The sequence below is a fragment of the Natrix helvetica genome (genome assembly GCF_964273705.1).
Source record: "Natrix helvetica genome assembly, chromosome: 3".
Taxonomy (NCBI): domain Eukaryota; kingdom Metazoa; phylum Chordata; class Lepidosauria; order Squamata; family Natricidae; genus Natrix; species Natrix helvetica.
The window spans coordinates 140,613,954-140,637,296 of NC_138549.1; the positions used below are offsets into that span (position 1 = coordinate 140,613,954).

At 39.3% G+C, this 23,343-nt stretch overlaps 1 protein-coding gene across 2 annotated transcripts in view; it reads right to left on the reverse strand.

Moving 5' to 3' along the window:
* UQCC1 (ubiquinol-cytochrome c reductase complex assembly factor 1) overlaps positions 1–13,957 on the reverse strand; it is a 32,728-nt gene extending 18,771 nt beyond the window's left edge. Inside the window, exons 1-5 of one of the 2 annotated variants that reach the window (XM_081946522.1) lie at positions 13,759–13,957; positions 10,402–10,506; positions 9,575–9,676; positions 7,473–7,574; positions 1,463–1,535 (exon numbers count right to left, since the gene is read on the reverse strand). In XM_081946522.1, the coding sequence (XP_081802648.1) occupies positions 1,463–1,535; positions 7,473–7,574; positions 9,575–9,676; positions 10,402–10,506; positions 13,759–13,782 (406 nt within the window). In that variant the 5' untranslated portion in view covers positions 13,783–13,957. Of the gene's footprint in view, positions 1–1,462; positions 1,536–7,472; positions 7,575–9,574; positions 9,677–10,401; positions 10,507–13,749 lie in introns of both variants that reach the window. The other variant, XM_081946523.1, reaches the window with a different exon arrangement.
* Positions 13,958–23,343: the final 9,386 nt, after the last annotated feature.

Here is a 23,343-nt window from a genome sequence, read left to right on the forward strand (position 1 = left end):
CATGTGCACATTTAAGGTAATTCTTTTTTTCCAGTGCTAGATTGACACGTAAGCCTATAAAACTTGTGAGGAGCTGGAGGAGATCAGGGCTTTGGTGCTGGTATATAAAACTATCCATGTATATTAACATGGTGAGTCAGTATTTTAATGCTTGAGTTAGTAGGAATATGTTGGACTCTGCAATTTGCTTTTTGATAAACTAGTACTTTGTGACAAACCACATGATAGATTTTAAGCAATGTGGTATAAAAAAAATTGTGCATATCATATAATTACCATAAATTATCACTGGGCATTACTTAACATAGGAATTCAAAGTCAGCAATCTTTCTAGGCAACACATTATGAGCTTTCACAATGGTGTTAAATGCTCTGTCCAAAGCCTTTATGAAATCTGACTCAGTGGTTAAATCCCAGGGGATTTTAGTGATTTTATATGCAGATTTTTAGTCAAATATATGGAAGTTGAAGACAACCAATTCAATGTTGACCTGGCAAGCCTTTTAAGCAGCTGTACCAAATATTTCAGGGGATGCATAATTCCTTTTACGGAATGATATTTCATTTTTATTGGGGCATGTTGTGAAGCACCACTTTGAATGTTACAATTCTATTAATCATAGACCTCTTGTGGGTCTCCTGGAGGGATAAGAGAATATGGTCTGGGATGGTGCCCCCCTTCCCAGACCAGACAGCACTTCCCTTAAATGTCTAGCAATGGCTTTTACAGAAACAGGAAGCTAACAGTCTGATACCTCCCTGTAGCCCATGTCTGTCTGTCATGGTCCCACATCCTTCTTGCTTTTCCTGCTGGAGCCCAAGTAAACTAACTGAGTAGAATTGAGGGATAGTTCTGAATTGACTCTGACAACTGCCTTTACTTCAGTGTTAACAGAGATAACAGAAATCCTATTTCTTTCCCATTTCAAGATTGGAGATGAGTGAAAATAGTAAGGGTGTAAATAATCATAATAGATTTTAACACATTGCAATTCAGAAATGTACAACCTATACATATATAAGTTATATAACCTACAACCAGTCTTCCATGAAATCTTCATCTGCGAAACCAACCTATCTTTCCCTCCCTTTCCGTTTCCCTTTCACATCCCAATATATTTAAGTCTTACATCAGTTAAGCTACTCCCTATATCTGATGAAGTGAACAGCATCTCACAAAAACCTATGCCCTAGAATAAAATTTCTTAGCCTCAGTGAGCAAAGAAATCAGTGCTCAGTTGTAATGGCAGGTATTTTTTTTCCTATATATTTTGTTTAAAGAAATTGTCAATTGGATATAAATACTTTCCTTCATCTTCTTCATGCATTATGTGGCTGTGCGATAGTCCTTACAAAGCAACTCAGAGGAGGCAAATGGCAAGGTCTGAGTTTTGTAAGCTGTCCTATTTCTATCACAATAACAGGACAGAGAGGAGAGAGGAGAGGAGAATGGAGAACTTACTGTTAAAGAATTCTTCATAGTCTATTTTGTCCACGCAGCATGTATACATGCGTAGTGCTGCTATTCTAATTTTCTGAACAGAAAAGACAATTAGGCTTAATACAATGTTATGTCATTTCTATTTTTCACTAAAGAAACTTCTGCAAAAATACACAAATGTTCCTCTATATTTTGGATTTTCACATTTACATACCATTTATTATTAGCTAAATATGCATTATTTATTTATTAAACCAATGTATATAGCTGTCCATCTCACAAATAGCAAAAGGGCAGCATATAAAATAAAAACCCAGCTAAAAGGATCACTGTACCACAATATATTAAGCTAGTTATATAATTTCATTGAACAATATTCAGTTTAGAATAACTTAATTAGCAATACTTCATTTCCACTAACATATGCCTTCAAATTCATTTAATTTCTGAGATGTTTAGCTTCACAGTCTCAACTGAATTTAGGAGAATTTTGAATAATTACACTGGGTTTTAAAGCATTATTCAATCCCATGCCATTATATCAACAGATCAAGCAAGCAAATTCATAATGCATTTGCATAATTGTATTTAGAACTCATTCATCCAATCTTATATTTTTCCCTATTCCAAACATGCCAATTCTTCATTGATACCATTATCATAAAAGTAGAAGGGTCATTTAGTTATAACTAACCCTAACAGCAGTACAAGAATCCAAATTGAAATATTCTTTTCATATTTTGTTTTATCCTATTTAAATGGAATCTGCTTTCCTGTAACTTCATAGCATTATTTTCTATCCTGTACCCTGAGGCTAGATCAATCAGGGATTGTGAGGTGAATCTTGTAGTGTGCACTTTCTGGACTCGCTAATCTCTTAGGTCCCTTCTAGCTCTATGATTCAATGGTAGTAAACGTTCTTGACTTTATCTGAAACATCCTGTCAGGTATTTTAAAAATTATGTAATCTTCTCAAGAAACAATAGGGTATGGTTAGTCTTTCCTAAAACAACATCTTACAATACAATACAATACAATAGTAGAGTTTGAAGGGACCTTGGAGGTCTTCTAGTCCAACCCCCTGCCTAGGCAGGAAACCCTATACCGTTTCAGACAGATGGCTATCCAACATCTTCTTAAAGACTTCCAGTGTTGGGTCACTCACAACTTCTGGAGGCAAGCTGTTCCACTGATTAATTGTTCTAACTGTCAGGAAGTTTCTCCTCAGTTCTAAGTTGCTTCTCTCCTTGATTAGTTTCCATCCATTGCTTCTTGTTCTACCCTCAGGTGCCTTGGAGAATAGTTTGACTCCCTCTTCTTTGTGGCAACCCCTGAGATATTGGAACACTGCTATCATGTCTCCCCTAGTCCTTCTTTTCATTAAACTAGACATACCCAGTTCCTGCAACCGTTCTTCATATGTTTTAGTCTCCGGTCCCCTAATCATCTTTGTTGCTCTTCTCTGCACTCTTTCTAGAGTCTCCACATCTTTTCTACATTGTGGCGACCAAAACTAAATGCAGTATTCCAAGTGTGGTCTTACGATCTTAAAGTAAGCCTTGATGAGATGATCACATAAAGTACCCTATGGCTCATGTTGCTAGATAAATTGGAGATTTTATTATGCAACATCAACACATCAGCACATAGAAATTTTAAAAACAACTTTTAGAGGAAAAAAATGTGGATGTTGCTACCTAAAAATGCATTCCAAATATCTCTGGAGAAATCTGTAGTAATACATTATGTCAATAAAAGTTATCTTATTACCATTGTTTTTGACTTTAACTCTACTCATTAATTAGTCAAGTTCTCTTTTTAACAACTTCTTTAATAAATAAACAATTGAGTAGATCTTAGTCACAAAAATATCACTTCTTTTCCATGCTTTTTGGAGAGTCAGATGAGCAATTGATTTTTAAAAAAAAATATTTTGGAATGTTCTTTATTTTAATTGGAGTCTTTTTTTTAAAAAAAAAAGATTTCCCTATACAGTAAGTTGCTGGGTTGCCACAAAATAGAGATGCAGAGTCCCAACAACATGACATGTATTCTAACAACAGAATTGTTCTGAGCATTGTTTCAGATTCAGAATTTAAAGTTGAAACAGCCTATTTCTAATTCCAAACAATTATTTCACATTTATAATGTATTTTGCACTGCTATCATGACCATGATTAAAAGCTACTGAAAGACCTGAGGAGGAGCTGACATCGCAACGAGACGACGTGCTATCTTGGAGCTCCAAGATCACAGTCGATACTTTTGCCGCTGGACTGTCCTTTTGGACCTACCGTGTTTCCCCGAAAATACGACAGAGTCTTATTTTCTTTTTACCTACAAAATATGGCTTGGGCTTTATTATGGGGGGAGGGTTTATTGTTTTGGGGTTGCCGGGTGGCTGCTCTCTTGCGAGCGGGCTCCAAAAGAGCCGGGCACAGCCTCATGGGCGAATGGCTGTGTTGCGCTGTCGCAGCAGCGCAGCACAACAGCCATGAAGCGATCACGCTCACAAGCAGCCACCCGGCAAACCCCCTTTGCAGCCAGGCAGAGCGCCATTCACTGACCTAGGTCAGTGAGCGCAAGTCACGTGAGCGCCTGTTCGCCACCGCCCAGCTCACGCGGCTTGGCGCCTTCCAAATGCCAGTTAATGGCGCTCTGGACGGCTGGAGAGAAGGGTTGATCGAGCGGCTGTTCCGCTCTCGCTCACCCGCCTCCCAGCCTCACGATGCATGGCCCAGCTCTCATTACGGAGCCAGGGCACCTCTGCCGCCGCCATCCCAGCCTGGCTTTTTCTGTGGCTTCCAACCTGAGTCTTTCGGCAGTGGCTGCTCTGGGAACACGCTCTATGGTTGTGGGCCAGCTGCCTGCAGAGCGTATAACCATAGAGCGTGCAACCAGAGCGGCCACTGCCAAAAGATTCGGGTTGGAAGCCACGGAAAAAGCCAGGCTGGGATGGCGGCGGAGGTGCTCTGGCTCCATAATGAGAGCTGGGCCATGCATTGGGAGGTGGGTGAGTGAGAGCGGAACAGCCGCCCGTGCAACCCCCCTCTCCAGCCATGCAGAGCGCCCTTCACTGCCATTTCTAAGGTGCCAAGCCGCGGGAGCCACGTGGCGGTGAACAGGCGCTCACACAGCTTGGCGATACCCCTAGGTCAGTGAATGGCGCTGTGCCCGGCTGCAAAGGAGGTTTGCCGTGTGGCTGCTCGTGAGCGTGGTCGCTTCATGACTGTTGTGTTGCGCTGCTGTGACAGCGCAACACAGCCATTTGCCCATGAGGCTGTGCCCGGCACTTTGGGAGCCCGCTCACAAGAGAGCTGCCGCCTGGCAACACGCCTCTTCAGCTGGGCACAGCACTGCTTACCAACCTAGCGGTATCCCGAAGGCACCAAGCAACGCGATCACCTTTGCCTCCCCCCAGGTTCCCACAGCTTGGCACCTTCAGGATATTGCTAGGTTGGTGACCAGCGCTCTGCCTGGCCGGAGGTGGGGGGTTGTCGAGGGGGCTTATATGCAGGGGGGCTTATATTTTTGCCCACCAGAAAAATGTGGCATGGCTGTATTATGAGGACATGTCGTATTTTGGGGGAAACACTGTAAACCGTCCTGAAGAGACAGTGATAGGGAAGAGTACGTCCTGCTGATCTCAGGGACACCGCAAAGTCCCTGATTGATCCAGGAGAATCTCTTTTTGCCGGCGACAGAAGCGCAGCCATTGAAGCTGCTAACGTTGGGACAGCTCCGGAACGGGAGGAAAACGGAAAGAGAAAGTGTGTCCATCTGGTGAGCAAATCTTATTATTATAAAAGAGATTACCCCCCAAAAAAGTAAAGCTAAATTAAATTTGAAAACAGAAGAGAACAAGCGGCGAAATTAAGCTACATTAGACAGTGTGTTATCCTTTTTTTTTTTTATGTTCTTTTACGGATGGAACTTTTGCAAATGTTTCCTATTCTTTAAATTGAACGGATTAGTTTTTCTTCTACTACATTTTATATTCTTTTTTTTATACATATGGATTAAAATCTTTTTCCTTATTTTTATAATGCTGGACTGGATGGGTTTTTTTCTTTTTGCTCCATTTAAGACTTTTGTTTTCTTTAAGCCTGACATATAAAGAAGATATAAAAGGAATACAAAGAGGGCTGTAATAATAGAGGGAAAGGAAGTAACACTGCCACTTGGAGGCTGGAAGCTTGGAAATATTGTTTATACTCTTTTCTCTTTGATCATTTGATTTTGCACTTTCAAGGTTCCTCAGCTTGTTTATAGAGAGTGATAGTGAGAAGAGCATGGGTTGTTTATACAGGTACTTTTTGGGAGCTTCATTGGCAGCTGGCGTGGAGTGAAAACTTTGAAAGATTATAAATGAACTTGCTTTAAATTTAATAAAAAGTTTTGAATGCCAGAGTGGCAGTGTTTACAAGTTGGAAGAATGGCGCCACATGAAAAGAAACCTTAACATTGCAAAAGTTTATGTTTGAAATTCAAAAATTATTAGAAGTAACAGAGAGAATTGAGAAGAGATTGGAGAACATGGATCCTAGAACAGCAAAATTTCATGGAAAAATTGAGGATATTCATCAAATGAAGAAAGTGGAGGTCAGAGTTCTAAAAACTGAAGGAAAAAATAAACAAAGAGACAAGGAAATTGTTGATACTGACAGTGAACTGAGTGTGGTTGGAAATGGAGAGTGGAATATGGGAAGGGGAGATAGATGGACTGGAGCTCTACCCTAGATCTCAAAGTATAGAAGAAGAAAAGAGAGAAGAATTGATGGAACTAAGGAGAGAAATTTTGTCAGAAGCACTAGTGATAACCAAAGATAAGCTGACCGAAGAAGCAGATTGAGGGTTTCGAGCTTATATAAGATATGCAATAGCAATAAGTTGCGAAGAGAAGTCCATACAAAACTTACTAAGGAAATAACCATAATACTAATGCCACAAATGGCAAGAGGCATAAGACTGCACTATTACTGGAAAGACACAGGTTGATGTAATGAAAGCTTATAATAAAAAAATTAAGTCAAACTTAGTTAAATTTAGAGCATTATGTATAAAATGAAGTGATAATGGATACAGTTAAAGATTTGATGGATAATGATAATAATGCGCATATATATATATATATATATATATATATATATATATATATATATATATATATATATATACATACACACATATACATATATATATATATATACATATACATATACATATACATATACATATATATATATATATATGTTTGATAAGAGGAAATTTGATATAAATTGCAAATGGTGACTATGAAAAGAGGTTTAGAAACTCTGTTATTAAATATAACCAATTTTTATATAGAACATGTAATAAAGATGTAATGTTATTGGATGATATTGGGAAGACCTAATTGAATGCCATTATGTGGTTTTGGTTTAAATTTGGAATATTTTATATAAAAGGATGTAAAAACAATTATAGTCAAATGAAGGTTGACGTATGATGATAGTAATATGTATAAATATACTTGATTTAAAATATATGATTTGATATGAATTCTAGGTGATGACTGGAGAAGGGATGCACGGAAGTTTTTGTAACCAATCAACACACTTTCTATAATTTGTAATGGAAGATGGTTTTGTGGGGTTTGTGTGTGTGTGTGTCTTGTCTGTTTGTGTTTATTCAAAAATTAAAAAAATCTTTATAAAAAAAGTTACTGAAAGACCACTCAAAAGATCAGAAAATAAGAAAAACATTAAGTCAATCCATAGCACGTTTTGTCACAATTAAACATGCAAAAAATATTCAGTCAAAATTAGTTTTTTGATCTTCAAGTATTAACAGCTGCAGTCCTATAAATATCCTTATCTCAAAGTATGCCAACGATAATTCAATGCTTCTGAATAAGCATGAATAGGATTATTCTATAAAATACAGTCATTACTTCTCTGGACTAGGAATTTGGTGTTCCATCAAAATGTAGACCAAATACAAATAACAAGTTTATGAAGAAGAGGATCAAACTTAAGAAGAAAATATTTACCCATTTTTTATATTTTAGTGGCCCTGTAAACCCCATTGCTTCTATTATCTTTGTGAAAGTTCCTACTTTCTCTTCAGATGGCTGAGCGGAACTTCTAAAAACCTATAGTAAAAGCAAAAAGTTATAAAACTCACATTTTGATTCATAAATTTCAAAAAGTTAAAACTATATTCAGCTCTAAATGCCAGATCTGAGTTGACACAAATTTTCCCATTTTTTTCCAATGACTATATTTGCAAAGATGAAGCAAAAAGATACTTTCCACGTATATGTTGAATCCAATTAATATAGATCCTGGAGAGATCCCATCTATGTTAGATTTCGCTTGTATCCCTTTACTGCACAATCTGAATCCCAATTAGCTATGAAATAAGTTGAAACCAACACAAATAAATGGTACCCACCATTCTTTATTCCACACTCCGTAGAGCAGACATTCTGCTTTTGATGTATGACTTAACATACTCTTGTAATTGAGATTCTTTGAGAAAAAGGAGAGTGGTACCATTACTTTTGGCAATGTCTATACCTAGATATACCGTAGAAGCAATGTATCAAGTTGGGTGAGAAAATATTTGCCGTATTTCTCTTCTCCATCAAAAGCTACGCAGATAGTCCTCGACTTACGACCAGAATTGAGCCCAAAATTAATGTTGCTAAGCGAAACATTTGTTAAGTGAGTTTTGTCCCATTTTATGATGTTTCTTGCCACAGTTGTTAAGTGAATTACTGCAGCTGTTAAGGTAACACAGTTGTTAAGTGAATCTGGCTTCCTCAATGACTCGGCTTGTCAGAAGTTTGCAAAAGGAGAGCACAAGACCCCAGGACACTGCAACCATCATAAATATGAACCAGTTGCCAAGCATCTAAATTTTAATCACATGACCATGGGGATGCTGCAAGTATGAAAAATGGTCGTAAGTCACTTTTTTCAGTGTCACTGTAATATCGAATGGTCACTAAACAAATGGCTACCAGTTAAAGGCTACCAGTTAAAGGCTACCAGTATCATTTAAAATTTCACATGGAATAAAGGAGACAGTGTTCATCTTTAACTTCACAAGATTCATTTCTAATATTTCTAAGTACTTCTAAATTATTAAAGCTATCTAGATCCTATTTTGTCACTATGTAAGAATGTATTGGAAAAGTATGTGGCTTATAAACACAATTCCAATAGTAGTTCTGCTGCTACTGATGGGAAAGTAGAGAATTAACATTGACTCCCTAGGTTTTGTAGATTACTCCAATATGGAGACTTGGAATGGTATTAGACAGATTTTTAAAAAATCAAGCACCACTGAGAAGAAAGAAACCTCCCCAAGTGGATGTCACAAAACCTTAAGGTTAATAGAAAAATAAAGCTGATTTGAGTGCCTTAAGAAAGGCTGGCTGGAAGGCTACTGTACAACCCTCCAAAGTTAGAGACTTTCAAAGCATGGACAGTAGGTGCTTTGGCCACAACCAAAAACATCTACTGTCCAATCCACTGTAGCTTTGCATGGGGAGAACTCTCAGAGGGCCCTGTTGAAATGTTACTAGATACCCACCTCTGATTACAACGCCTAAGAAAGTCATTGTTTTAATTAGTCATAATAAATAACATATGAAGACCTGCAGTTCTGCCTTTAGGCTTTTGCTGCTTTCATCAAAATGATCAAGAGGCTCTTTTTTGAATAATGAAACTCTACCCTTTTGTGAATTTGCGTGACATCATAACACACAAAACAAGTAGCAATTGCATCACTCACTACCCCTCTCTGCAGGTGCCCCACAAAATCCCTAACTCTGCCTATACTGCTGTTTTTCATTGTTACAGTAGTCCATTGATGCCTCTGCCTCTAGAATGACCAAGCACTGTTCAACAAGAATCAGAAATACTGCACGAAAAGCCCTTACATTACAGTTTTCTTATGAAGATCCAACAAATCGGGAAACCCCTTTGAAAAACATAATGCTATAAAGGTAGCCTCTAAAATTAGGCACTGAAATTTGTGTTTTCCTACATAAATCCAGAAATCTCCACATCCAATAAGACCACAACCGTAGCCCAGTATATTTGAACAGCATAATTGTAACAGAAAATGTTGCTTTCTCCTGACCTTTGTGTGATGAAATGTTCTGTTTGGTTGTTTTGTGGTCCTGATACTTTGTATTAAATTACAGCAAACTTTGGTTAATGGAAACTGGCCATTGTTGTGTCTCTGATAAAACAACAAAAAGAAAGGACATGAGTATGCAAAAAATAATGCAGAAGAGAAACATTGTTAGCTTAAGAAATAACATAAGCCTGAAAGTTACATACTGGAGTCAACCAATAAAAGTTTAGATCACAAAGGTCTATGAAGCCTTCAAATCTATGCAAGTGAGCCATTACTGATTTTTTTCCAAACGAAAACTACATACATACATACATACATACATACATACTGAAAAAGAAAGAAAGCCCTCAGTCTTGAAACTTTACCTTTTATCTTGTTACCCAAGATTTTGTATTCTCCACCTCCATTGGTCTATAATTCTCTCTTTTTTTAAATTCAAGACTCTCTAACTCCTATATTTCATCTTCTTAATTCCTATTAATACCCTAATCTATCCTTCCCTAACCCCTGTAACACATACTTTTTTTTTGTTTGATGCAATACTGTCACAAGGTGCAGTTCACCTTGTAACAAAGAACAATGTTCTGCATAGCACAGCAGATAGAACTAGTCTTCAGGAATGATAAAGGGGAATACAGTAAATCACATCAGGTTCAAATTATTTAGCAGATTAAAGCTACAGAAAGCAATTCTTTCAACATTCCCACAAAATTCCCACACAATACAGTACATTGATAAAGTTCTCCTACTTTCAGCTACACATGTAAAAATATATTATCCAGTAAATTTCCATGGAGAATTCTGCCCCATTATGGTTGAATTCCTACCTGGAGAGAAGCATGTAGCAACCTGCCCCATTGCTGTTGAGCTAATGTTGTTTGTATCAATCCGTTGCATAATGCAATCCAACGAGGTTCTCTAGTACAATGTATCTAGAAAAAAAAAGTAAAAGAGAATGTACCGGTATATCAATGGTCACTCATTTAGAACAAAATTTGAATTCAATATAGTGTATGGCTTAATATAAAATATAAATGTACTGGTCTTCTGAAGATTCTGAATTTCCTGACTACACTTCCAACCATATGAAGTTTCAACATACTCAATTACACTTTAAAGTAGCAAATTATTATGCAGATTTGTATTCGAGTAACTTTTCAGTGTATGGTTAATATTTTTAGTTTTGTGGGGGTTGGATATACATTCACCTCATGAATCTCAGAAAAAAAATCATCTTTTCAATGGAATACTTTAGGATGCATTGATGCGTGATAGTAATGATATATATTCTGTACTAATATCCAGTTTATTAAGTAGAGATATACATGTATCTTACTGTAGTACTGATAAGTGCCTAAATCATCCTGAAATATCCTGTCAACAAATTATCCTCTAAAACAGTGTTTCTCAATCTTGGCAACTTGAAGATGTCTGGACTTCAACTCCCAGAATTCTGGGAGTTGAAGTCCAGACATCTTCAAGTTGCCAAGATTGAGAAACACTGCTCTAAAAGGAACACTCATTATAAGACCATAATAATTTTATAAAATTATAAATTATTCAATAGGTTTTCAATAGATGTATAACACTTGTAGATGAAGAACATTTCTAATTTCTATTGTAGAAATGCCACTGAACTTGGCTATTATCTGTATAGTATAATGTATTATATTTTATAGTGCAATAAAACAATTAACTTGGGGAAACTATTGCATTATGAGAAAATTGAACTATGATACCAGTATAATTAAAATGCTATATCGCATTAATAGTGATAATCAAAACAAACACCGCACAACATACAGCTTCCATATAAAAGCATCTTTAAGGATTCAGCATCAATTGCAACCAGCTACAGCTTGAGCCAGAATAAATCACAGTATAAAGCTAAACATGGTTATAATTGCAGAAATAAGATAAACAATCATAGTACTGAATATAAAAAGACTCACTTCCATTAACTGCAGTATTAGGAAAAGTATAAAGAAGTATTTGGATACAAGAGATATTAACTGAGACAATTATAACTGGATCTAAATGATTTAGTTTAGTAAAATTGTTATTTGACTCTAGATTGTATAAGACATATTTCACTCACTAATAGATATGTAAACTACATATACTGTGATATACCTGCCTTGCAAAATGTTCATATTTCTTCTAACCTTTTAATGTTTATAGTTGCTCTACGAAAGTCCAAGGAAGAAGCAACCTAGAACTAAGGATAAATTTCCTAATAATTAGAACCATTAATCTGGGGAACAACTTGCCTCCAGAAGTTGTGAGTGCTCCAACACTGAAAGTTTTTAAGAAGAGATTGGACAACCACTTGTCTGAAATGGTATAGGGCTGTGATGGCAAACCTATGGCATGCGTGCCACAGGTGGCACACGGAGCCATCTCTGCCAGCATGCGAGCAGTCGCCCCAGCTTACCTCCACCATACTTGTGCATGTGCCTCCCACCAACCACTTGATTTTCAGGTCTCTGCTGCGCATGCACGGAGGGCAGGGTCGTACCTGCATGCATGGGGGATGAGGGGAGCATCAGGGGGTCATGCATGCATGCACAGGGGGCATTATGGGTGTGGGCACGCACATGTGTGCATGCGTGCATGCGCACACTTTGGATACGTGAGGACAAAAAGATTAGCCATCACTGGTATAGGGTTTCCTGCCTTAGTAGGGAGTTTGACCAGAAGACCTCCAAGCTGCCTTCCAATTCTGTTATTCTATTATATATGCTGGCACTATTGCGCAACTAACAGGCAAACCAACAGAAAAGTGTTGTGTAGGAAAACCAACACAAAGGTGGTTACAGGAATGCACAGACATGAAAAGAATAATGGGAGTGCCAAACGAATGCAGAATTAACCATCTCCATTGACATTTCCTAGCAATGCTCATCAGTACGCTAGATGTATAGAATTAAGTGTGTTAATTTTTATGACAATGTTAGGCTCAAAATTCTGCCTCTAGAAGGTGTGTGGGGATGGATTTCTTTAGCCTACCAAATGTATATGGAGATTCTCAGTCATCCAAGTCTTAGTTATCCCAAAGATGCTTTTTCAAGAGGCTTTTTTTTCTTTGAAGACATTTTGCTTCTCATCCAAGAAGCTTCTTCATGGATGGTAAAACTTCTTCAGTGGATGGTGGGGAATGGAAGGATTTATACTCCTCTTTGCAGGCAGCTGGTCCTTTGCATCCTTTTAGCGAGTCCAGGTGGTCTTAACTTCCAGGTGGCCTTAACAACTCTCTAAAAAGAATCCAAATGACCAGCTGTCTGCAAGGTGTATAAATCCTTCCATTCCCCACCATCCACTCAGAAGTGAAGCAGCTTCTTGGATGAGAAGCAAAATGGGTTTAGCTTACCAACTGGACCTCATGCAGGTTAGGAGCTCCTCCTCCAGAAAGGTTATTTTATTTATTTAGTTAGTTAGTTTGTCAATCATGTACAAGATAACAGGAGTAAGAATAAGAACACAGGGAATGGGTACAAATAAATGGGGCAGGACAGGGACGTTAGGCACGCTGGTGCACTTATGCACACCCCTACTGATCTCTTAGAAATGAGGTGAGGTCAACAGTAGACAGTTTATTTCATAGCCACAGGACTCCCACGGACACCCCACAGTTCTGGGGAAGTCTAGTTGCCTCTTGAAAAAGCACCTTTGGGACAACCATGTCCTGGATGATTAAGAATCTCCATAGACATTTAGGGCAACTACTTGGGCAGGCAACCCCCTTCTTTGCTCCGACTTGCAGCTGAACACCACCCTGCAATAGGCTGACTCTGTCAACTGCTTGAAGTCTTAAGGTCAAGGGTCCCCAAACTTGGCAACTTTCAGACTTGTGGACTCTAACTCCCAGAATTCTCCAGCCAGCACAGCATAGCATAGCTGGCCCGAGAATTCTGGGAGTTGAAGTCCATAAGTCTTGAAGTTGCCAAGTTTGAAGACTTCTTGGTCCAAGTGCTATTGCTACGGCGTGGGCTTGCCATTCATACATCGAGGCTCGCTCTTGACCGAGCAACGAAGGCAAAACAGAGCACCCCAGGCAATCCCCCCCAACCCCACTCCCTCGCGGGAAGCCTCCAAACACCGCGCCATCCGTTCCTCAGGAGCAGCGCCCCAGCTAGAATGAGGAAAGAAGCTCGCGCAACAAGCAGGTCACGCACCCGACTCACCACGACTTTCACCAGCGCCGCCATCTCCCCGGCGGGACGCGCTTCCGTTTCCGCGGAACGTCCAAGCTCTTCCGTTCCTCCGCCGCTGCCGGGCGAAAGGGAAGAGAAGGAGAAGAAGGCGCGTTCTGGTTGGGCTCGTGGACAATGGCGCGACCGGAGCGCGTTTCCATGGAGATGCCTGTAGAACAGGGGTCCCCAAACTTGGCCACTTTAAGACTTGTGGACTTCAACTCCCAGAATTCTCCATCCAGCATAAATGGAGCATAGCCGGCATAGCCGGCTGGAGAATTCTGGGAGTTGAAGTCCACAAGTCTTAAAGTGGCCAAGTTTGGGGACCTCTGCAGTCTAAAACGGATGCCTTCGCCCGAGCCCTAAGGGGAGCAGACCTAACAATCGCCGCCTTCTCCTCAGCCCCTTGGAGGCCCTCGGGGCGAGAAAAATAGTTCCAAGCCCTTCTTTATGTTCCTCCTTCGTCTCCTATCCGTTGCGCCCTCGATAAGCTTGCCGATGCTTGCGGATGTAAATAGTGCCGCCGCCACTCGCAATCGTGGGGAAACTTGGGGAGAGAACCGTGGGAGGAAAAAAGAATGGGGAAAGGGGAAGGGAGTATTCAGAAGTGCCTTATGCCATGTGCTGCTCTGCCTTGAAGCCTCCAGGAGCCGAAGAGGCAAAACAAAGATTCCTGAAGAAATCTCCATAGATATTCCTGAAGGGATGTGCAGAATACAAGTAGTCCTCGACTTACATTTGCAGTTCATTTAAGTTACCGTTCAAAGTTTCAAGGGCACTGAGAACAGTGGCTTGTCACCATTTTTCATAGTTCATGACCTTTGCAGCATCCCCACGACCTTGTGATCAACATACAGATGTTGGGCAACTGGTTGAGATTTATAACCGTCGCTGTATCCAAAGGTCATGTGATCCCCTTTTGCGACCGTCTTGACAAGCAAAGTCCATGGGGAAGTCAGATTCACTTAACAACTAGGTTACTAACTTATCGACTGCAGTGATTCACTTAGCAAATGAGGCAAGGATGGTTGTGAAATGGGGCAAAACTCACTTAACCAATGTCTCACTTAACAACAGAAATTTGGAGCACCATTGTGGTTGTAAGTTGAGGACTATACTTATTTTTGTTATGCGCCTAATAATAAATCAAATAAGTCTCTCCTGGATGCAATAAAGGCCTGGCTCCCCGTCATTGTTTAACTTAGTCTTACTTTGGTGACCTTGAAAGCATTGTGATAAAGGGTGGATTCTTGATGAGATGTTGCTCTTTCATCTTCACTTCAGTCTTCGAGGCTGCTACCAAAGGTCAAGGAATAAATGCAGTGAAGAAAAGTGGGAAAACTCTAAATGGAATCAAAATCTTATTTTGAAGATTGCTGAAACAGGCACATCTGTTGATATAGATAAATGACAACAGTTTGTTTAGTGACTGTTTGAAGTTACAGTGGCACTGAAAATAGTGACTTATGAACATTTTTCACACTTACAACTGTTGGAACATTTCCAGCAGGTGTGAAGACGGCAATTGCAATACATGCACAGAAAGACAGGACTTTAATTACATACAGTAGTTGTAATTGCCATCTTATGAGGGATGCGGTGGCTCAGTGGCTATCATGCTGAGCTTGTCGATCAGAAAGGTCAGCAGTTCAGCGGTTTGAATCCCTAGTTCCTTGTAATGGAGTGAGCTCCAGTTACTTGTCCCAGCTTCTGCCAACCTAGCAGCTCGAAAGCATGTAAAAATGCAAGTAGAAAAATAGGGACCACTTTGGTGGGAAGTAACAGCGTTTGGTGTTTAGTCATGACAGCCACATGACCACAGAGACGTCTTTGGACAACACTGGCTCTTCAGCTTTGAAACAGAGAGAGCACCGCCCCCTAGAGTCAGGAACAACTAGCACATATGTGCGAAGGGAACCTTTACCTTTACCTTAATTGCCATCTTGACTTTTTTGGTCTCTATGGAGATCATTGGTTCATAGAATTGTATGGTTGGAATGTACCACTAAGATCATCTAGACCAGTAATGGCGAACCTATGGCACGCGTGCCACAGGTGGCACGCGGAGCCATTTGTCAGGGCACGCGAGGCACTGCCCTGTCAGCTGGCCAGGGGCATGGGCACGCTGGCCAGCTGAGTTCACCTTTTTAAAAGCCATTTTTCGCCCTCCCCAGGCTCCAGAGGATTTATAGGAGCCTGGGGAGGGCGAAAAGAGCCTCTCCCGCCCTCCCACAGGGCCTCCGGAGGCTTCAGGGACCGTCCGGAGGATTCCCTGAAGCCTTCGGAGAGCTCAAAAGGATCCTCCGAGAAAATCGGAAGTGACTTCCGGTTTGCTCGGAGTGTGGTTTTAAGTGTTCCGAAGGCTTCAGGGACCATACGGAGGCTTCGCTGACGCCTTCAGAGCGCTTAAAATGACCCTCCGAGCAACCCGGAAGTCACTTCCGGTTTGCTCGGAGGATCCTTTTGAGCGCTCCGAAGGCTTCAGGGAAGCCTCTGGACGGTCCCTGAAGCCTCCGGAGGGCCTCCGGGGGGGCGGGGGATGCTCTTTTCGCCCTCCCCAGGCTCCTATAAAGCCTCTGGAGCCTGGGAAAGGTGAAAAAAGCATGCAAAAATGGGGGTGGTGTCGCGCGTTGTGCGCGCATGTGCACTGGGGGGTTGCACATTGCATTATGGGTGTGGCATGCCCGCACACGGCCCCCCTGCGCTCCCCCCACTTGTGGCACGCGAGCCAAAAAAGGTTCGCCATCGCTGATCTAGACCAACGTTCTTCAATTAAACTTATTCCCAGGAAATGGTATAGCTGTAGTACAATTACAACCAGAACCAGATGGTTTTGACCATATTTGAAACTTTGTCCCTTCACTTTTACCTTTCCATTTTGGCTTATAATGTTCCCAAAATGAGGAGTTTTGCAAATTTCTTCTAAACAAGTTATCCCTGGGAAAAGGTTACAATTTGTCCTTATGCTGTTTTAGCAAAGATAGCTAGTTACACTCACAGATTGCTGTGTTCTTGTTCAAGCAAGGTGTAAAAATAGTATTCAGTCCTACATTATAGATTTTGCCATTAATTTTCTGCAAAAACATCATACTTGTTTCCAGGATCAGGAGGACCGATAAAATGGGTATTAATCATATCTTGAAAAAGGGAGAAATAAAAAGGAATGTAACAATTGGTGCTTTTCAAAATAAGTGTACTGATTTCAGTTCCTTAGGCTGGGATTGTCCTCCAGCATCATTTTGGGGTTATGCTTTGAAAAAAATAGTAATTACCAGAAAAAAAGTGACATCCAATCGGCTCTCATGCTTATGCAACACTCCTACGGGTCACATGATTGTGATTCGTTGTCACATGATTGTGATTCGTGTACTTGATAACTCTTGCATATTTATGATAATCACAGAGTTTTGTGATCATGATCAATTATGACTTTCCCAGCTGGCTTCAAATAAAGTCAATGGGGAAGCCAGTAGGAGGCAGCAAGTCATAATCACATGATGCTTTTCTTAACAACTGTAAATGATTTGCTTGATGAATGCAATTGAGACTACTGGAACTGCTGTCACTAAATGGGGTGGTCACATAATGTTTCACTTGGAGTTGCCAGTTCCAGTTATGATATTTAAGGAACGACTCTCTGTAGTTGGAAAATTAAACCAATAGAAAAAAGTGGCAGCTAGACTGCATTCTGCATCCCTTTAAAAAAACAACAACAACTCGTCATTAAAATTAATTCTCGTATTACTTTGGAAACAAACTGGTTTTTTTTTTTTTTTGATTTGGCAGTATACAGAAGGTACCTTTGCAGTCAAAGCTTGTGAAACAGCAAAGCTTGTGAAACAGCAATGCCTAAGGTGACTGAGTTTAATGACAGACCAGAAGGTTCCCATATGGCAAATAATGTCCCCGATCAAATGATGGTAGAGATCCGTCTCGGAGAGATACTGCTGGATCAAATCAACGATATCAGATCAACAATATTGGGGAAATAAATCGTATTTCTTATAAAACATCCTTCAATGCCTATTTACAATGGTCAGAGATTTGTGATTTAGTCCAGGTCTGGGCACACATAACACTTTCTAGATGCTTGAGCTACAACTCCCAGAATCATCAATACTGAAGAAAACACAACTGATTTTTGCAACTGAATAGAAAAGTATGCCAGCTTGTTCATTATCTCATCCAAATCCTTAAGGAGGAGCCTATTCTATTACACATTTTGTTCTGGGGAATTCTAATATTTATGCATGCTTAAAAGCCTGAACACAGACCCGTCCACTTTAATGGGTTATCTGACTGCAACACGACAACTATTTAAAACAGACTGGAGAGAAGTGATTATAGAAGTCTATTCAATGGCAGACAAACTTCTGCATTCCATCTAAAATAACTTGTTTTGATCATATGATGTACAATACAAAGTTAAGGCTAAAGTACCATCTGGGAGGAAACGTTCCAAATTTTGGTGTTCTCCTGCTAATATGCAAGTGCAATTAAAACAGGTCCTGGAAATACAGAATACAGTACCTTATTCAAAGCTTGTTGTATGAGCTGAACTCCCTTCATTGATAGGTTTCCAAAACACACAGCTGCAATAATCTTTATCCAGGGCAAGGAATAAATTAAGTCTGAACACCTCCTTTACATATAGTGTGTACAGTGTGCAGAGATGTACGCTGTATAACCTCTTATTGGTAATGGAAAGCTAAAGCTGGCAGGAATGGAAAACCAGCCCAACCAGCAAAAGTTTTCTCCTTTCAACAGCACTCAGATGAGAAGCAGTGTGTGATTAAGTAGCTGAATTACTCTGATGCTGTTGCTGTAACAATGTCTGCTGAAGTCGTCAAACTTTCCAGTTAGGCATCATGCCAAAACATATTCAGAAATTGACAGGGAGGGATGAAATGGCCAGAATATCATGCTGGGCAGGTAGCAGCAAACAGAGCCTCCACAGATGATCAGCTAAAATAAATAAATGTGCTATTCAACAGGAGCAGTAGGAACTATTCGACTGAAAGTCAAGGAAAATTTTCCAGTTCTTCCTGTGATATTTTCTTTATCCTTCTATGTCGACTCCCGAGATGAAAATTTGAGGACAGATGCTTTCCAAATAATTTAATAAAATATGTAGTAGTGACCTCTACCCAGATACATTTTTGTTTTATCATTATCAGCTGCATTGACCAGAGAAACAAGGCAAAAGAATCTTGAAAAACAAAGATACCAACATTCTTAAAATATATAGCATGATTTAATCAAATTTAATCACACATATCCACATTTATAGAGAAAGTAGTTCAAAATCTCAGTGAAGAAAGTTCAAGCGCAGCATACTTAGAATTAAAAATGCATAGCAATATGATGAATTGCTCATCATTTATTAATAGGAAATATCTGTAATTCAGGATAAATCTGAATTACATTAATCCCAACATTCAGATTTAGTTAATGCTACTCAAATCATTTAGTTATCTAACCAAATTTCAATTATTTTAATTTTTGGATTTCCATCAATGGAATAGTTTAGGTGGGGGAGCAAAGTATGAGATCTAAGTTGCATGTGACCTATTCAAATCTTGGGTGTGACTCTCAAGAGCGCCTCTAAAATTTGTGCCAACTGCAACTTTCAGTTTGACAGAATACATGGGAAATAATTATTACTTATCCTCACTTTGCCTACAGTGTCCCAGTGATGCTCACACTCTGGAGTGCAGTCTCCAGACATTGGTTTTAAAAAGTTTAAGTATCTTAGTTTAGAAACTATAGATTACCCAGAATCATTTAGAAGTTGATCTGCCTATAAAGAAATAAATATAGCTACATCTATCTAGAGAAGAAGAAAAACCTGATACATGGAAAAATACTGAACTGATCCTTATACACAAGAAAGGGGCCCATGACAATTTAAAGAGCTGTCAACCAATAAGCTTTCTTTCAGTCATCTATGTTTTTACCAAGATAATGGCAAAAAGAATATTAAGAACATTAAATGATGCACAGCCAAAGGAGCAAGCAAAATTCAGAAGTGGCTACAGCCACATACAGGTTGGATGGACCACCTACAGCAGCGATGGCGAACCTTTTTTGGCTCGCGTGCCATAAGTGGGGGAGCGCAGGGGGGTCCTGTGTGGGTGTGCCGCACCCATAATGCAATGCGTGACCCCCCAGTGCACATGCACACACTACAGGTGCTCCCCCCATTTTTACATGCTTTTTTCGCCCTCCCCAGGCTCCGATAAAGCCTCTGGAGCCTGGAGAGGGCAAAAAATGGCTTTTAAAAAGGGTGAACTCAGCTGGCCAGCGCATGCATGCGCGCTGGCCAGCTGACAGGGCAGCGCCTCGCGTGCCCTGACAAATGGCTCCCCGTGCCACCTGTGGCACGCGTGCCATAGGTTCGCCATCACTGACCTACAGGTTGTTCAGCGAATCACTGAAAGGCATAACGAGTACACCATACTTCTGGCATGGCATTTCATTGACTATGAAAAGGCATTTGATTCAGTATTCTGATAAGCAATAATTAATGCATTGCTCAAAGAAGGCATAGACACTGCTTACATAAACTTAGTACAATTAATGTATGAAAAAAAATGGCAACAATTTGCCTTAATGATCTTAGTGGAAATCAACATAAAACGAGGTGTATGACAAGGTGCTACAACCTCACCTCTCCTTTTTTCTCAGACTGCTTTGAAGAATAAAAGATGGAATAAAAATAAATGGCGCCTATTTAAATCACTTAAGATTTACAGATGATGTTGTTCTCTTCTCGCAAGACCCAGAAGAGCTACAAAGACACATACAAGAGCTGCACAAAGCATGAGAACCATTTAGCTTAAAAATAAACCTGAAAAAGAACCAGGTTATGTTTAACAAATTCACTAAAGAAAGAAAAAAATTATATCTGGAGAAGAATTAGACGTAGTAGACCACTACATATTCCTTGCAATGAATCTCAAAGGAAGGCGATACAATAAAGGAAATTGCATGGCGTGTTAAATGTGGTTGGCAGGCATTCAGCAAGCTAAGCATAATTTTCAAGAACATCCCCCTACGCCTAAAGAGAAAAGTTTTCGATCAGTGTCTACTAAGCTCTTAACATATGCCGTTGAAACAGGAACACTAATCTCACAATCAATACAAAAGCTACAAGTGGTACAAAGAGCCATGGAAAGATACATACTCACATTACAAGACAACAGAGAAATACCTGCACATGAATTAGAGAACAAACGAATGTATGCAATATCATCAAAAAAGTAAAAGAATTGAAATGAAAATGGCCTGGTCATACATCAAGACGAACTAATGGCAGGTGGACCAAAGCAGTAATGGAATGGATCCCACTTGATAAAAAGCATCCATGAAAGAGACCTAAACAAGACTGATCGATGACATCAGCAAGTATTGCGTGTCCAATTGGCAAATGAAATCTCAGGATACAGAGGTGGGTTGCTCCCGGTTCAGCCCAGATCCACCCATGCGACTGGATGCTTCTGCACATGCGCAGAAGTGTCTTGCGCCCGTGGGAGTGTGCCCGAACCAGTAGTAAAAAATTGGCAACTCACCACTGTCACGACCATTCACGTTGGAGACATGTGGAAGAGGCCTTCATCCTTCATGGATAGACAATGGCTAAAATGATGATGATGATGATGATGATGATGATGATGATGATGATGATGATAGCTATGGCTACCAATTAACCCAAATGCTTCTTAAATAAAAGCTATATTAATCTAAACTGTAATAAAATATAGCAGTCAACATGCCTTAATGTCAATAGGATAATTAATGTTTGGAAATACAAGATCCCTTCTTCTCAGCAACAAAGAAAATCCTGCCAATAAGTTTTCTGAATACATCTGGAATGTTGAACTTAGGTCTTTGACCTGAGTCAGCAGGGATCTTCTTATATAAGTAAATGTCCTTTGTTGTTACTCTACCAGCAGTTCATGAAGTCATATTGTGAAAGTGCCACAGGTAGCAGGAGCCTCATGCTAAATTCACTATTGTAACAGGGGAGCTAATTTTAAATGAGAAAATTTTATTTTAACCAGGATTTTCCTTCTGTTAATTGGGACAATAAAAATTAAAATCATTGTGCTCTTTTTGACAATAATAAAGTTCAAAATATTTGTGTTAATGAAGAAAGGTGCACATATACAGTATAAGTCTCTAGAAATATTACTAGTATTTAATAGAACTATATGGAAAAGTAGTGAAGCAACTGTGAAATTCAAAGTGCAGAGAAAATGATAACTAATTTTGATGCTGTAAGCAAGTTATCTTATAAACAATTCGAATAAGAATAGGATTTCTCATAACCCAATAAAGTGACTTTTCTTTCCCAATATTCACGTCACATAATTTAAGAAGCCCCTAAATTAAGGTGACCAACCGTCCTCCTTTAGGGAGGACAGTCCTTCTTTTGTAAGTTCTGTCCTCCCTTGAAAAGCGTCCTCCTACATGTCCTCCTTTTCGATATTTGAAGACTAATCTGTTGCGCGTTATGTGACCTATTTGTCTTTGACATGACAATTCGTCAAGACTTGGTATAGTGCGGTATAAGACGCGATTATGAGATGCATGCGCTCCACACGGGAGACCTTGAGAGAGAGCGCCGCGTGCAAGTGGCTTTGTTTACTTCTTACCGAAACACAACACGGCACATACACACGCAGTAGACTCACAGCACGTTGGCAATTGAATGACTCACGGTAATTATTTCTTTCTCAGTGAATATTCAATTATACAGAGGTAAGTACAATTCACGTTTTATTAAACAGTTTTTAATGGTATTTTTTTTACTTCGTCGCAAGTATATTGAACAGATATTGAATCTTGTGTTGAATTTTTATCTAAAGAAATGCTAGACATTAAAATAGACGACAATTGTCTCTTTGAAGAAATTAGAAGACTGAATGTATATTTAAATTCTGAAAAATTAATACAATGGGAAAATCAACATGTTGAAATTGATAAAAGATGGGTGGATATTTTCAGCCATTTCAAAAATGAACAAATTCCATGTGAACATTTATTTATAATTGTTCAATTTACGTTGTGCTGCCCTGGAACTAATGCAGCAGTTGAAAGAGTTTTTTTCAATTGCCAATGATTTTTCGACAAGTGAGAAATCGAGATTGAATGTTGATACTCTAGCTGCAGCACTTGCCATAAAATTCAATATGAAGGATATTTCTTGTTCAGATATTTCCAATATATTGTTAGAAGATGATACATTGACAAAAAATATTAATTCAATGGAAAAGTACTCATTTAAATAATAATTAACAGGCATGTAAGCATAATTGCAATATAAAATGTTGCAAATGTTTTTATTATGCATATTTCATATTTTAGTGTATTATTGTTGCAATGAATAAAATATTTCTTTTATTTACGATATATTTTTTCCAATTTATTTGTCCTCCTTTTCATTGTAAAAAAGTTGGTCACCTTAGCATTTTGGACAATAGAACGTGTTTTGTCCTCCTTTTCATTGTAAAAAAGTTGGTCACATTACCTAAATTATCTTCAAACTCTGTAGTGAGTTAGAAGCTAATAGAA